This window comes from Bombus affinis, chromosome 11 (genome assembly GCF_024516045.1).
Source record: "Bombus affinis isolate iyBomAffi1 chromosome 11, iyBomAffi1.2, whole genome shotgun sequence".
Classification (NCBI taxonomy): Eukaryota; Metazoa; Arthropoda; class Insecta; order Hymenoptera; family Apidae; genus Bombus; species Bombus affinis.
Window position 1 is genome coordinate 5,335,714 of NC_066354.1, and position 12,487 is coordinate 5,348,200.

The 12,487-nt window shown below is 32.0% G+C and overlaps 4 protein-coding genes across 8 annotated transcripts in view; 2 read left to right on the plus strand and 2 right to left on the minus strand.

Annotated features, from left to right (window-relative positions):
- LOC126921776 (mediator of RNA polymerase II transcription subunit 20) overlaps positions 1–2,198 on the plus strand; it is a 162,883-nt gene extending 160,685 nt beyond the window's left edge. For all 5 annotated transcript variants that reach the window (XM_050733645.1, XM_050733642.1, XM_050733643.1 and 2 more), the window contains 2 exons: positions 1,734–1,844; positions 1,963–2,198. In XM_050733645.1, coding sequence (XP_050589602.1) covers positions 1,734–1,844; positions 1,963–2,055 — 204 coding nt within the window. In that variant the 3' untranslated portion in view covers positions 2,056–2,198. The remainder of the gene's footprint in view (positions 1–1,733; positions 1,845–1,962) is intronic.
- A 1,705-nt stretch (positions 2,199–3,903) lies between these two features.
- Positions 3,904–4,782, minus strand: LOC126921788 (40S ribosomal protein S29). The gene is made up of 2 exons (XM_050733660.1): positions 4,615–4,782; positions 3,904–4,009 (listed from the first exon to the last, which is right to left on the minus strand). The coding sequence occupies exons 1-2, from the start codon at positions 4,674–4,676 to the stop codon at positions 3,904–3,906; spliced, it is 168 nt and encodes a 55-aa protein (XP_050589617.1). The 5' UTR covers positions 4,677–4,782.
- A 1,309-nt stretch (positions 4,783–6,091) lies between these two features.
- Positions 6,092–8,386, plus strand: LOC126921764 (very-long-chain enoyl-CoA reductase). The gene is made up of 6 exons (XM_050733620.1): positions 6,092–6,219; positions 6,457–6,681; positions 6,797–6,844; positions 7,081–7,391; positions 7,657–8,066; positions 8,144–8,386. The coding sequence occupies exons 2-6, from the start codon at positions 6,676–6,678 to the stop codon at positions 8,269–8,271; spliced, it is 903 nt and encodes a 300-aa protein (XP_050589577.1). The 5' UTR covers positions 6,092–6,219; positions 6,457–6,675; the 3' UTR covers positions 8,272–8,386.
- Positions 8,387–8,492: 106 nt separating this feature from the next.
- Positions 8,493–12,427, minus strand: LOC126921715 (cilia- and flagella-associated protein 57). Its single transcript, XM_050733498.1, has 4 exons — positions 12,168–12,427; positions 10,577–12,086; positions 10,330–10,500; positions 8,493–10,256 (listed from the first exon to the last, which is right to left on the minus strand). Exons 1-4 carry the CDS (start codon positions 12,365–12,367, stop codon positions 8,493–8,495), a joined length of 3,645 nt encoding a protein of 1,214 aa, XP_050589455.1. The 5' UTR covers positions 12,368–12,427.
- Between the last annotated feature and the right edge of the window lie 60 nt (positions 12,428–12,487).

The following is a 12,487-nucleotide window of genomic DNA, read 5'->3' on the forward strand; positions in this document are numbered from 1 at the left end:
AGAATTCAACTTTTGAAATTTGCATTATTAACCATCTGATTTTCTTTAATATTATTTAATAAATCTCGTTGTAAAAGAAGTTGAAACAACGATGATTATTCTACCTATCGTAAGCAGAGTTTTTAACGCGAGAATGTTTCTCGGTCATTGGACGTCGCCTCGCAATAGCGTGAAAATGCTGTAACTTCCGTTCTACAAGGTGGACCAACGATGTGGTCCTTCGACCGATCCACCAGCCATTTATATCGGTAACAGCGCTGTTTGTACTCTACCACGACGTCGAATATGTTACGATAAAACCCCTGTTCCCCCATTAATTTCACTCGAGAAAATACCACACCGTAGAACCGTACTAACTCACGCTCCTCCGCGTCACCATCTTCCTTGTTCCTACGTTCTTTCGCGTTCCCTGCGACGCAAGAAAAACCGTCGCGCGTACATGTTTACTTCTTTATAAAAAGATGATCCCATGGTCGTTGCGGTTTTCACGACCTGTAAACTTGTTGATGTTTCTTAATTTACGATTTGGAAAGTTTATACGTTTAAAAAACTATGAATAAAATGATAGGAAATTTATAGCTTTGCAATGTCTTAGCTTCGGCTTCGTAATTTTTGCAATATGTTAACTTTGACTTCGTAACTTCTCAATTTGTAAGCTACGACTCGACAGCTTGCCGATCTCTGAGCTCTGAATTCGCAACTTCCCGGTTTCTAAGTTTTGAATTCGTAATTTTCCAATTTCTAAACTCTGAATCCGTAAGTTGCCGATCTCTGAGCCTTGGATCCGTAACTTTCCCATTTCTAAGCCTTAAATTCTTTTTAAATGACTTTTAAATTTCTTTTCAAATCACAAATTGATGAGCAAAGATGGAATAAAAATGGGCATTGTCGTCGTTTCGCCTTCGGTCGGAGGTTTCCAGCAATCCGTTGAATACTACTACGATCGATTTCGATGAACATGATACCTGCCGCTTCCTTTGACGTAGCTGAGCATGATCTTGATCGGCGAACGCGAAGCAAAGAGAAACGAGCAACGAAAAGAGCGAATGGTTCACGGCCCCGATCGATTCTTCTCGCAAACTCCATTCAGAGGGACGTTGTTTCAATTTCTTTGAATTTCAATTTCGATTTCACGTTGGTAACATAATACTCTGCGACATTTACACGCTTTCACAATATCTTTTATGTTCTACGATTTTGCTACGATAAAAGATGAAATATTTCACCTTTTACGTGACGACTTTCTGTCACCACCTTCTTTATTGTACGTTTAAATCAGCCTCATTTGCAGTCAAATCAAATCAGCCTGTTAATCATAACACACCACGAGGCGCTTTCGATCAGAGAATTACTTGCTAAACAAGTTCGTGCAGCAAGAAAAGCGTGTCGGTGGTTGACGTATGCCGCAAACCGGAAGACGTTCCCTCGAGCGTTCGCGCTTTCTTCGAGCCGGAGATATCCTGTCGTCAGGGCGAGAAACAAGCTTAACTTTCGATTGCGTTAATCACGTCCTGTTATCGTTTCTTTCGACTTGCATTCTGTTTCTTTACTTTTTCACAGATTTCCTCTTTCCGTCGTTTCGATTGCGTCTGGAAATAATTTCTCTGAAAATAAGAAATATCGAAGCAACATAAAAGAATCGTCGTGAAAAGTGGAAAAAGGTACATCGAGTACCGTGTACTTGTTGATTATTTCTGAACATATATTGAATGATTGGTTTCCATGTTTCATAGGTGGAATATAGACCCTGCGTGGTTCCCGGCAGTGCATGGGAATTGATGCGTGAATTTTTACAAGGATTCCTCGGATCTACCGTGTCCAATCAAGCACCGCAATATTTGCAGGTAATTTAATGAATAACATGCTTTTTCGGAGAGACAGCGTGCGTCAACACCGTTTGCTTTCGACAGTCAACGATGTTCTCCGCTGAAAAAATAATTCAAGTTTCTCGTCTTTTTATAGAACCGAATGAACGATATTTATCAACCATTGGATACGATACAACAGTATCTGGAACATTTCGGTCAGTATAGAAAAGCCACTGGTGTAATTTAAGGAAATTTTTAATTTATCGTTCTTTGTATCGAAATGATCGGTATCAAGGTCTCGTCGATAATTTTAATGATCATTTGGTAATTTTATGCTACAGAATCTTACTGATAATCTACTTCTGTAACAATAAATTTCACTTAACAAAATATGTCTTATTCTTATCACAAACTCTATTAACAAAATCCTTATTATTTTAATTAACAAAATTATGAATATGATCTACTCTTGCCTCTATATGCCATATATATATGTATGTATGTATGTATTTACATTTTAGCATTAAATTAAAAAATATATATGCATGAATATGTACCGTATACACATAGTCTTTATCAAGTAAGTAGTATTCTTGACAGAAACCAGTTACCGACGGAGCCACCTCATTGCCAGTTATTGCCAGTCATTGAATAAATATATGCATTGACTAAGGATAGAATAAACGTAACATTAAATGGTATGTTATATCTCGGAACATACAAATTATCACAGACGACTCGTCAGTGATTATAGCAGCAACCTACAGAATAGACGTGACTTTTGTAACATCAGCTTACCAACGTCTTGCTGTTTTACCGATATAATTACTAAGAACTTCTGTATCTATCGCCGCTCATTTAAACACCCGAGATATGCGAACGCGAGCCCTGATATCAGCAATCATCAAAGGAGAATTGTACCTTCGCGTAGAGTCAGGGCTGGCGCAAGGCAGGTTCAGCGCGTTTGCCGGAATCTCGTTTACGCGTACATCGACGATTTCCTAATTTGGAGAACGGCCAATACTCATCGATATTTTTGTATAAATATCGCCGTCACAGACCATATTCTTACTTGCTATTGTCCATTCGACTAGAATACATCTTAGTTTGTTAGTCAATTAGTTGACATCTTAACTTGTTATCTCTAAAACTCAGACAGAAAGCATCTCAGAACGTTTTGTGTAAAGTTGTTATAAAAGGAAAAGTAAAGCATATCAAATTTGACAATAATTTTGTATTCCATACATGGTATTATTCTGTGATAAATATTTATCCTAAAAATGTCAAGACTTTAAAAAAAAAATTATAAAAAAAAATTACAGACATAGAAGAACACTGTTCAGTGTGCGATGAACAAGAAACTTCGGCAACTAAAAACGGCATGGAAACACATGAAAAGCTATTTACAACCGAATCAGAGTTGAATATTATAAATAAGCGTTTACGTAAGGGCAAAAAGGAAAGAAATAGATACAAGTCCTAAACCTGGCAGGACATCAGTTCGTAATATCTTTAGGGATATGCTAAACGGCATATTATGAAAGGACAAATAAAGACGGCATTTTATCTTATCATTGATCACTGTATAAGGGATCATGTAATAAAATGTATGGAAGAAGAAACATTTAGGGTATTGGGGACTAAGGAACTAGATGCAACAAAACTAGATGCATTTTTCGCTCTGCTATATGTTATATGCTATATAAAAAATTTAGATCTCATATTTGTGGAATAAAATTTGGAGATTTTTTTTTCAAAAACAATGAACAGAAATGACTTAAATTAAGAGGTTTATACGATTTGATAAGAAGAGCGAAGGAAGTTAAGGAAGGAAGTGTTAAAAACCCCTGGCACTAAAACGGTTAAAGAGGATCTGAACGTAACGACTAATTAAAATTAATGATACAAATATATTTAATAGAAAAAGTTAATTTTATTGTATCTCACATATTAACGGAGATGAATATAAATATTATCCAATTAGCTATTTCATTGTTGTTAATCCAGCTGTAAATAAAAAGAGATTGGTTTAGATATAATATTTAATCATTATATATATTAGAAATATATCTGTACACATAAAAGGATTCAAATTTTATACCTTTTTAAAGCCAATATCGGCAGCATATTCCCGAAAACATTGGCGACAAATGTTCAGTCCATATTTTCGTATTAATCCGTGCCTGTTGGCACAAGCACGACTGTAAAATAACACAATATGATTAATTACACATTGAAAGAACACTATCATAAATAGACTACGGCAGTCTAATAGTAAGTTATAAATGCTATGCATAATATATACTACATTGAGGTTATGTTCGAACAATGTAAAAATAATATTTTTAAGCAAAATATGAATTTTTTTTAATTATAGTGATAATAAAGTAATTCATATTTTTAAATTATCTTAAACAACATACACTAAAAGCTATAAAAATATCTTCTTTTACTTGAAAAACATAAACGTGGACATATGGCCTATTGCATACATGCAATTCATATTTTTAATTTTTTATTTAGTAATTCATATTTTTAAATTATCTTAAACAACGTACACTAAAAGCTATAAAAATATCTTCTTTTACTTGAAAAACATAAACGTGGACACATGGTCTATTGCATACATGCAATTCATATTTTTAAATTATCTTAAACAACGTACACTAAAAGCTATAAAAATATCTTCTTTTACTGGAAAAACATAAACATGAACACATGGTCTATTGCATACATGCATGTAACTTTATGATATAAATTGATTTGTCTACAATTTAAAAATATAATACAAAATAGTAATACTTACCAGGATCTGGATCCTTGACCATATTTTCTCGGATGCGAATACCAAATATTTTGGAAACCCATTTTTTAGATTACTGAGCAACTCTGTAAACAAGCAACTGTACAACTCTGCCTCTAAAATCGAAATGGCAAGAAATGACCAGAAACCTCTACGACGCAACGTTAGGCTACACTACGCGTACACTAGCGCACTCTACTACTGTTACACTAGCGTACTCTAGAACGATTCCCGCCATTGCTTGAACGTTATTCAATATAAACATCACATAACATCAAAAAGAACTTGTACTTATTACATGTCTTTATTGTTATAATATACATATATACTATTATTATTATTATTGAACCGCGGATATTTATACAATTTTATACTTTTATGGATCGTCATTTATAACAGTGGAACTTAGCAGAGATTTTTTCACATTGTAAGTATCCTGAACTTCTTTACATTTTTAAGTTTTCTATAAATACATAAAAACCCGCAGTCTAATTTTTATATAAAAATATGTACATATAGACAGGGCCGACGCAAGGCAGATTCAGCGCGTTCGCCCAAACCCAATCCCGCATTTTAAGAGGCCCCGCGGACTACAAAAATTACCCAATTAAAAAACACCGATTTTGATTAACTTTTTATAGAATGATGATACCATTAACAGATGCAAGACATTTTTTTAATAGCGATGATTCAGTTTAAAAGAGTAACAAAAATCATCGAAGTTCAGTGTAACTTCATAAAGTCCTCATATCCTGGAAACTACTTTAGATAAAAAAAATTCAGGCGCTTTCAGAGAAATGTACTTTTTATAGAAATTAAACTACATCAATAGTTCTTTGCAAAAGTCATACACGATTACAGATTTCGTAGTTTCATTGAATTTTTTGCACCTTGAAAGTGAATTATGGATGCGAAGAAATATTACCTGGATGTGTTTAAAAAATTGTTTAAAAAGAAATAGAGATTAGACTCACCCAATTTTGGAATTTACGAATTTGAATTTTACGAGTTTGCACCAGGATTACGATTTTAATCAGTTGCAGAAGTATACGATTCTGTACTTTCTTTGCAAGCTGTCCTATTATACATCTTATTTGTAATTTCATAGGAAAATATAGTTTCGATTCAAATCACTACTATACTGAATCGATAACGCCTCGTGCAACATGAAGAAGAATTGCATATCAGATCTATTTTATTGCCTATGGTCTAGTCTTCGATGTTACCGTAGAAATCTACATTGTGAAAGTTATAGTAGCGACATCTAAGAATAATATCTTAAACACTTTACATGCATATTATCAGTAAAACATTGCAAATTAATAAACATACATTTCTTAACATATAAGAAATTCTTATTAATTTTATATATATATTAATTTTTTAACTACTTTAAATAAATTCTATTTGCATCAATTTTTTATTTTCTACGCAATCTATAAATGCCATTTTCGGTGTTAACCCCTTCCCGTACTTTGGCGAGTCAGACTCGCGATATTTATGTTTGGGCCAAAATCTTCATCGCGAGTCTGACTCGCTAAAGTACGGGAAAGGGTTAATTAATGTTAACATATTTTACAAATACTTTTGTCATAGGAACTCTTACATGTATGTTTCAGACACAAAAATAACATAAATGTCGTTTTGTAATCGTCTTATTTCTACGTCAACTTTAGCATCTTTACATTTAAATTACATGTATTAATGACGTACAGAATAAATCTGAAAAATGATACAATGTATTTACAAAGGAAATATCATCAATATAAATTGTTGCAAATATTTCGAAATGTTAAAGAATATAAGTACTGACAATTTTCAATAATATCATGAATGTCATTTTAGAAATTATACGTGAAAAAGTTCATTGGTCATCAGAAAAAAATTGAACTTTGTACAATTGGAATTAAACGATCACAGCGCTGTATTATACATTTCTCTCTGACCTGGCCGTAAGCGCAGTATGTAGTGTAGTGTTCTGGAAGTAGTAGTGGTCGTTCAGTTCTTTACACAGTGGAGTTACGAAATCTCTATTAATTAATAAAGAATTATTATATATCAACAATGGAGGTATTTATTATATGTATAAATATATATATATATATATATATGTATTAAAATCGATAATAAACGAGTTCTTATTTAAAAGAATCTATAATTCAATGTACCTTTTTTATATTTTTAGATTCAAATATTGACCGCGAAGTCATCAAAATTCATAGCAAATGTATCCGTAAGTAAATGAACAAGTAAAAATGAAATAAATATTTTCATACATTATTATTTGTAACTTACAACGAATATATTAAACTTATCAATCATTACTTTTATGTAATAGATAATGTATGCGATATTCAATAATTCATAATAGTCTGATTAATATGCATGAATTTCTAGCGATATACATAAACTTGAATTTCTAATACAAAAGTTTTCTTAAATGACGTATTTTACTTTACATTTTTATAGGTGAAACCTACTACAACCATACGAGAAATTAAAGAAGAATTATTTAAACTAAAAAAAGCACCACATGTTCACAGACAATGTTTAAGGCTAGATACTAAGGGAAAGGCTTTATCTGATTCAGATACATTGAAGAATTTATCTATTTCTAGTGGTGGAAAATTATACTTTAAAGATCTTGGACCACAGATTAGTTGGAAAACTGTATTTTTAGTGGAATATGCTGGTCCATTATTTCTATATTTATGGATATATCAACGTGCATGGATTTTTTATGGTGATGTAACTGCGTCTGAAATTAATAATGTAGTCCAGTAAGTTTATTTAACAAATTCTTCTTAATAAATTTTATCCTAATATTTCATTACCTTTTTTTCTTAGATGTCGAATGAAATAATGATGAGAGATTAATTATTGTGTAAATATAAGTTACAGTTGAATTATCAGTATGTTACTTTTAAACTGCTATATAGCTGTATGAAACTAGTTATGATGTTTATAAAATATTAACACAAAACCAACAAGAATAACTATATAGAGTTAGAATATTAAAACCTAAAATTGTAAATTTGATTTCAGTGTGGCAGCAGTTTGTTGGTCTATACATTATGCAAAAAGACTTCTAGAAACATTGTTCGTACACCGTTTCAGTCATGCAACAATGCCACTGCGCAATCTCTTTAAAAACTGTTCATACTATTGGCTGTTTGCTATGTATGTAGCATACCATGTAAATCATCCTTTGTATACAGCTCCGAATCAAATGCAGTTTCTGACCGGACTAGTAATATTTGCACTTTGTGAAGTGGGAAACTTGAGTATTCATGTGGCTCTAAGAAATTTAAGACCAGCAGGAAGTACTGTAAGAAAAATACCAGTACCCACTGGCAATCCTTTTACTATATTGTTTAATCTTGTATCATGCCCAAATTATACTTATGAGATTGGCAGTTGGTTTGGTTTTACTATCATGACCTCATGTTTGCCAGGTATAAATATACTTCTTATTCTATCAGTAAAATACTGAATATAATGTATACTATACGTAACTATCATATTCTTTCAGCTGCTCTCTTTACCTTAGCTGGTGCATATCAAATGACTATATGGGCATTAGGAAAACATAAAGCGTATAAGAAAGAATTTTCCCAATATCCAAAAAATAGAAAATCTATCATTCCATTTGTTCTTTAAATAAGGCAATATTAATTTGAGAAAATTGTGTTGGTAATTATTATTATAACATTTCTTTGTTCCAATTTGTTAATAATATTTCTTTTCCTTAAATAAATAATTTACGATAGGAAAACGATTTAATAATATACTACACATAACACACATAACTTACATACATAACTTATATAAAAAAAATTTATTTAGTATTTATAATTTTCACTTACTCGTGGTAAAAACATCTAAAAAGTTATTTTAGTTTCCGCTTCTTCACAAGGTAGTTTGCTTATTAATTTATACATATCGTCTTTTAAAGCAATTATTATATTTTGGCATTCTTGCATTTGAAATCTGTAGTCAATTCGCAATTGTTCATGTTCATATAACGCTTCTTCCATCTTTCTTTTCGCTTCCGACGGCTTTATATCCTTTACTGTTAAACCTAACAGACCTTCCATATGCTGTACGTGTTTTCTTGCATCTTTCAATTCTTCCCTCAAAGCATTTAATTCTGAGATCAAAATGATATTTTCTTCCACCGTTTTATCTATATCTTTGCCACTGCCTATTCTATCTTGGAAAACTTGTCTCTTAAGGGAAGCTATTGTCCTTTCTAAATGATCCCTCTGCTTTATAAATTCACATTGCGCATCTAAATCCGCTTTTCGGCTACGCAAAAATTCATCGCTTGAACTATACTTGTGATACAATTTTGTTATAGCAATTTTTAATGCCTGTGGTTCTTGTACAAGCCCTGAAGCATCATGCAAATCTATTCGTATCCTTTTTAAAAGTTGTTGACATCTTTTATTTCGATGCATTTCGTTTTGTAGTTCATGTCTTGCAGCTCCTAACTTTTCCCTTAATTCATGTAATTGTAATTCTAAACTAATAGTTGTTTTATGCAAATTTACAAGTTCCGTTTCCATATCTCGGATTTTCTCTTTGAGCTCTTTGATTTCTTGATCCCGCGGTTCTATTTGATTTTTCAATTCTGTAATCTTATAATTCAAAACGAATTTGAACTTCTCCAGTTCCTGATTTGTACGCTTTAATTCATATATCTGACGTTCTCTATCTTGAATCGTGATATCCCTTTCATTTATTTCGGTTTTCAAATCATCTTTATCTTTTTCTAATTCTTGAATAGTCTTTTGGAAATACCCATATTCGCTTTGAACTCGTTGCAATTGTCTCTTCAATTCTTCAACATCTTTCAAACTAGCCATATATCTATTGCGCAACATTCCAGCTTCTCCTTTTAGCCGTATATTTTCCTCCTTTTCTTCATGTAGCAATGCTTCATAATTTGTTTTTAGTTCCAATATTTCCTTATCGACATCATCTTCAACTTGCGTCATCATCTCCTCGTGTACTCGCGCCTGGTGCGTTATTTCATCTTGACTTTCTTCTAATTGCAATTTCTTCTCATGAAGAAGAGCTTCATATTTAGTTGTTGCATTTTGTAATTTTTCAATGCCATGCTTCTCTACTTCTTCCAAACGTTTCTCATAATTTTGACGCATATTATTCATTGTATTTTCAAGCGCTAAATATCTATCGTATTCTGTAATAAGTTTAGCATTATAATTTGTTTCCATTTGCTTCATCGTTTCTTCGTGTTTCTCTTTCATTTTAAGTATTTCTACGTTTATAGTGTTCAGTTCATTCTTGTGATCTTCTTGTAATCTACTTATCCTATCTCTTAGCTCTTCGATAGCTTGCAAATATCCTTGATGTATATCCCGTACTTTGTCATTATGTACTACCTCTATTTGACGCATTTTATACGCGTGTTCAGTTTCCAGTTCCCTCATTCTAACGTTTAAATCTACTATCATTTGTATTTTCTCTTGCAAGTCATCTTTATTAATTAACACTTCATTTGTATATGTGAGCTCTTTTGCAGTCTTTCCTTTTCCTTCAGGGTATATTACTTTCCAAATACATAAACTACCATCTATTCCAGTAGATATCAAGAACTGCTCATTATAAGGAAGGACAATCTGCAAAATATACAGCATGATTACTTTATACTTTATTTTATACATTTAAATCATTTACTATACAAAATTTTACCTTTGCAATATCAGCAGAGTGAATGTGAAAAGTTATGTACTGTACTGGATCTTGAAGTGGACATACTACTGATAAAATAATACCACCAGGACAAATAAGAAACAAAGCTTGATCTTCTTTTCCTAATAGCATGCAATACATGTTTGCATCTGGAATATTATGTTGTCTCGTCTAACATGGATAATATACTAAATTATCTTTTGCTTCTCTGTTCATAAAATTGTAGAAAAAATAAATTATGTATTACCGTATTGTCTTTTATCTCATATATATTATTATCATCAGCAATGCAATAGGTAATCTGTTCATCAGCAGAAAGAGCAATGTCATGTAAAACAATCCCTTTTAAAATTATCTCAGCAGAACGGCGACCAGTACTCATATCCCACTGATATATAGTACCTTCTGCACCTAACGTAAGTAGCTTTGTATCTGTTTGTGACCATAGTAGAGTCTTTACTCTATTGGTATGCCCTTTTAAAATGAAAGTGCTAATAAAACCAATAGTGCAATAAATATGTACAACATTTCCATTAACAGCAGCAAAGAAATGACCAGCATTACTAAATTTTACAGCTTTACAACATCTTATAGAAAATTCCTCCATAGGTAATAAATCATCTATTAATATGCTCATGAAACGTAATTTATCACTAAAACCAATCACACAGAAAAGGCCTGTAGGATGCAAAGCAATTCCACAAATATCTTCTGTATATTGTTTGTGTAGAATTAATCTTCCTGATTCAAAATCCCACAACCTTACACTATGGTCAAGTTCTCCGCAAGTCATGAAAGTTGATTTCCAACCACAGACAGAAATATCTCTTATAGGTCCAAAATGCAATGATTGACCCATGATCTTTAATTCTTGTGGTTCTGGATCTACATTTAAGTCTGGTCCCCATAACTTCGCATAAAATAATTGAGGCCAACCAGTTGTAATTAACAAACGATCTGAACTTAAATTAACACTTATGCTGTTGATTTGATATAAATCTTCATTCTCCTGTTTTGATATTTGAGTTGGTATTATATAAATATTTCTTTTTGTATATTTATGCAGGCCCTCTGTTTCAAAAACCACAATTGTTCTTGAGCCAAATGCAAATGCAAAACCTCTGTGAAATGCAATTAAACAACGAATATTGTTTTCCCATGGAATGTCTTCCTTTGAATCCATGGCTGTAATTGAACTACTAGCTTGTATAACATATTCTTCGCGAATTTTCAGATTCATAAATAATGTATCAGTCATATTATAGATATTTTTTAAATCACCATTCTCTAAGTAAAGTATTCTACCATCCTTAGTTCCAAGTAATAATCTATCTGAATCCAACCAAGTCATAGAACATGTAAGTATATTGTCTGCTTTAGAAAATCCATATGGTCTCCATACGGTATCAGAAAGAGTTAAGAATTTAAATGTGTGTAGACCACCAAGAGCAACTACACCTGCATCAGATGGATTACAAGCTAATACTTGTACAATGGCCAATGGATTCTGAGGAGTCCCTACTTTTATACTGGATTCTACTTTTCCCTTTTCCCAATTATAAAAAAGCATTGTTTGATCAGGCTCTCCTGTAACTGCTGCTAGATGCTTATTATCAAAAGTAAATCCTATGCAAGTAAATTTTGTTACATCAGGGGCTTCATATGGTATCCCAAGAAGCTTTCTTCTTTTCAATGTTTGAACATCATAAATAGATATAGTAGGTTTTTCTCCAATTTCACATGTTGCAATATACTTCCTTTATAAAAGAGGATTGGAAAGATAATGTGTAACTTTATACTAAAGAATACAAACATTAACTACATACATAAAAACCTACTTGTTGTATGTAACTGTAATTATATTTATCTGTTGTTTATCAGATAAACGTATGAATTTTTGTCGATATTGCGGAATATTATGAAGTGCTATTACATTTCCAACGGGATACAGAATTTCTGCATCCGAAATATAATGTGCATTTGAAATTATATCAGTTTTTAAACCATAAAATACTCTGCTTTGTAAATGAATAACCATTCTGAGAATTCTTTCTTCCTTTTTATTTAAAAAGTACGAAAGTAATTTTCGAATTTTATACACAGAATATATACATATACATATTTTCAAAGGTCTATATCTCCGTTGTTTATACTTCCA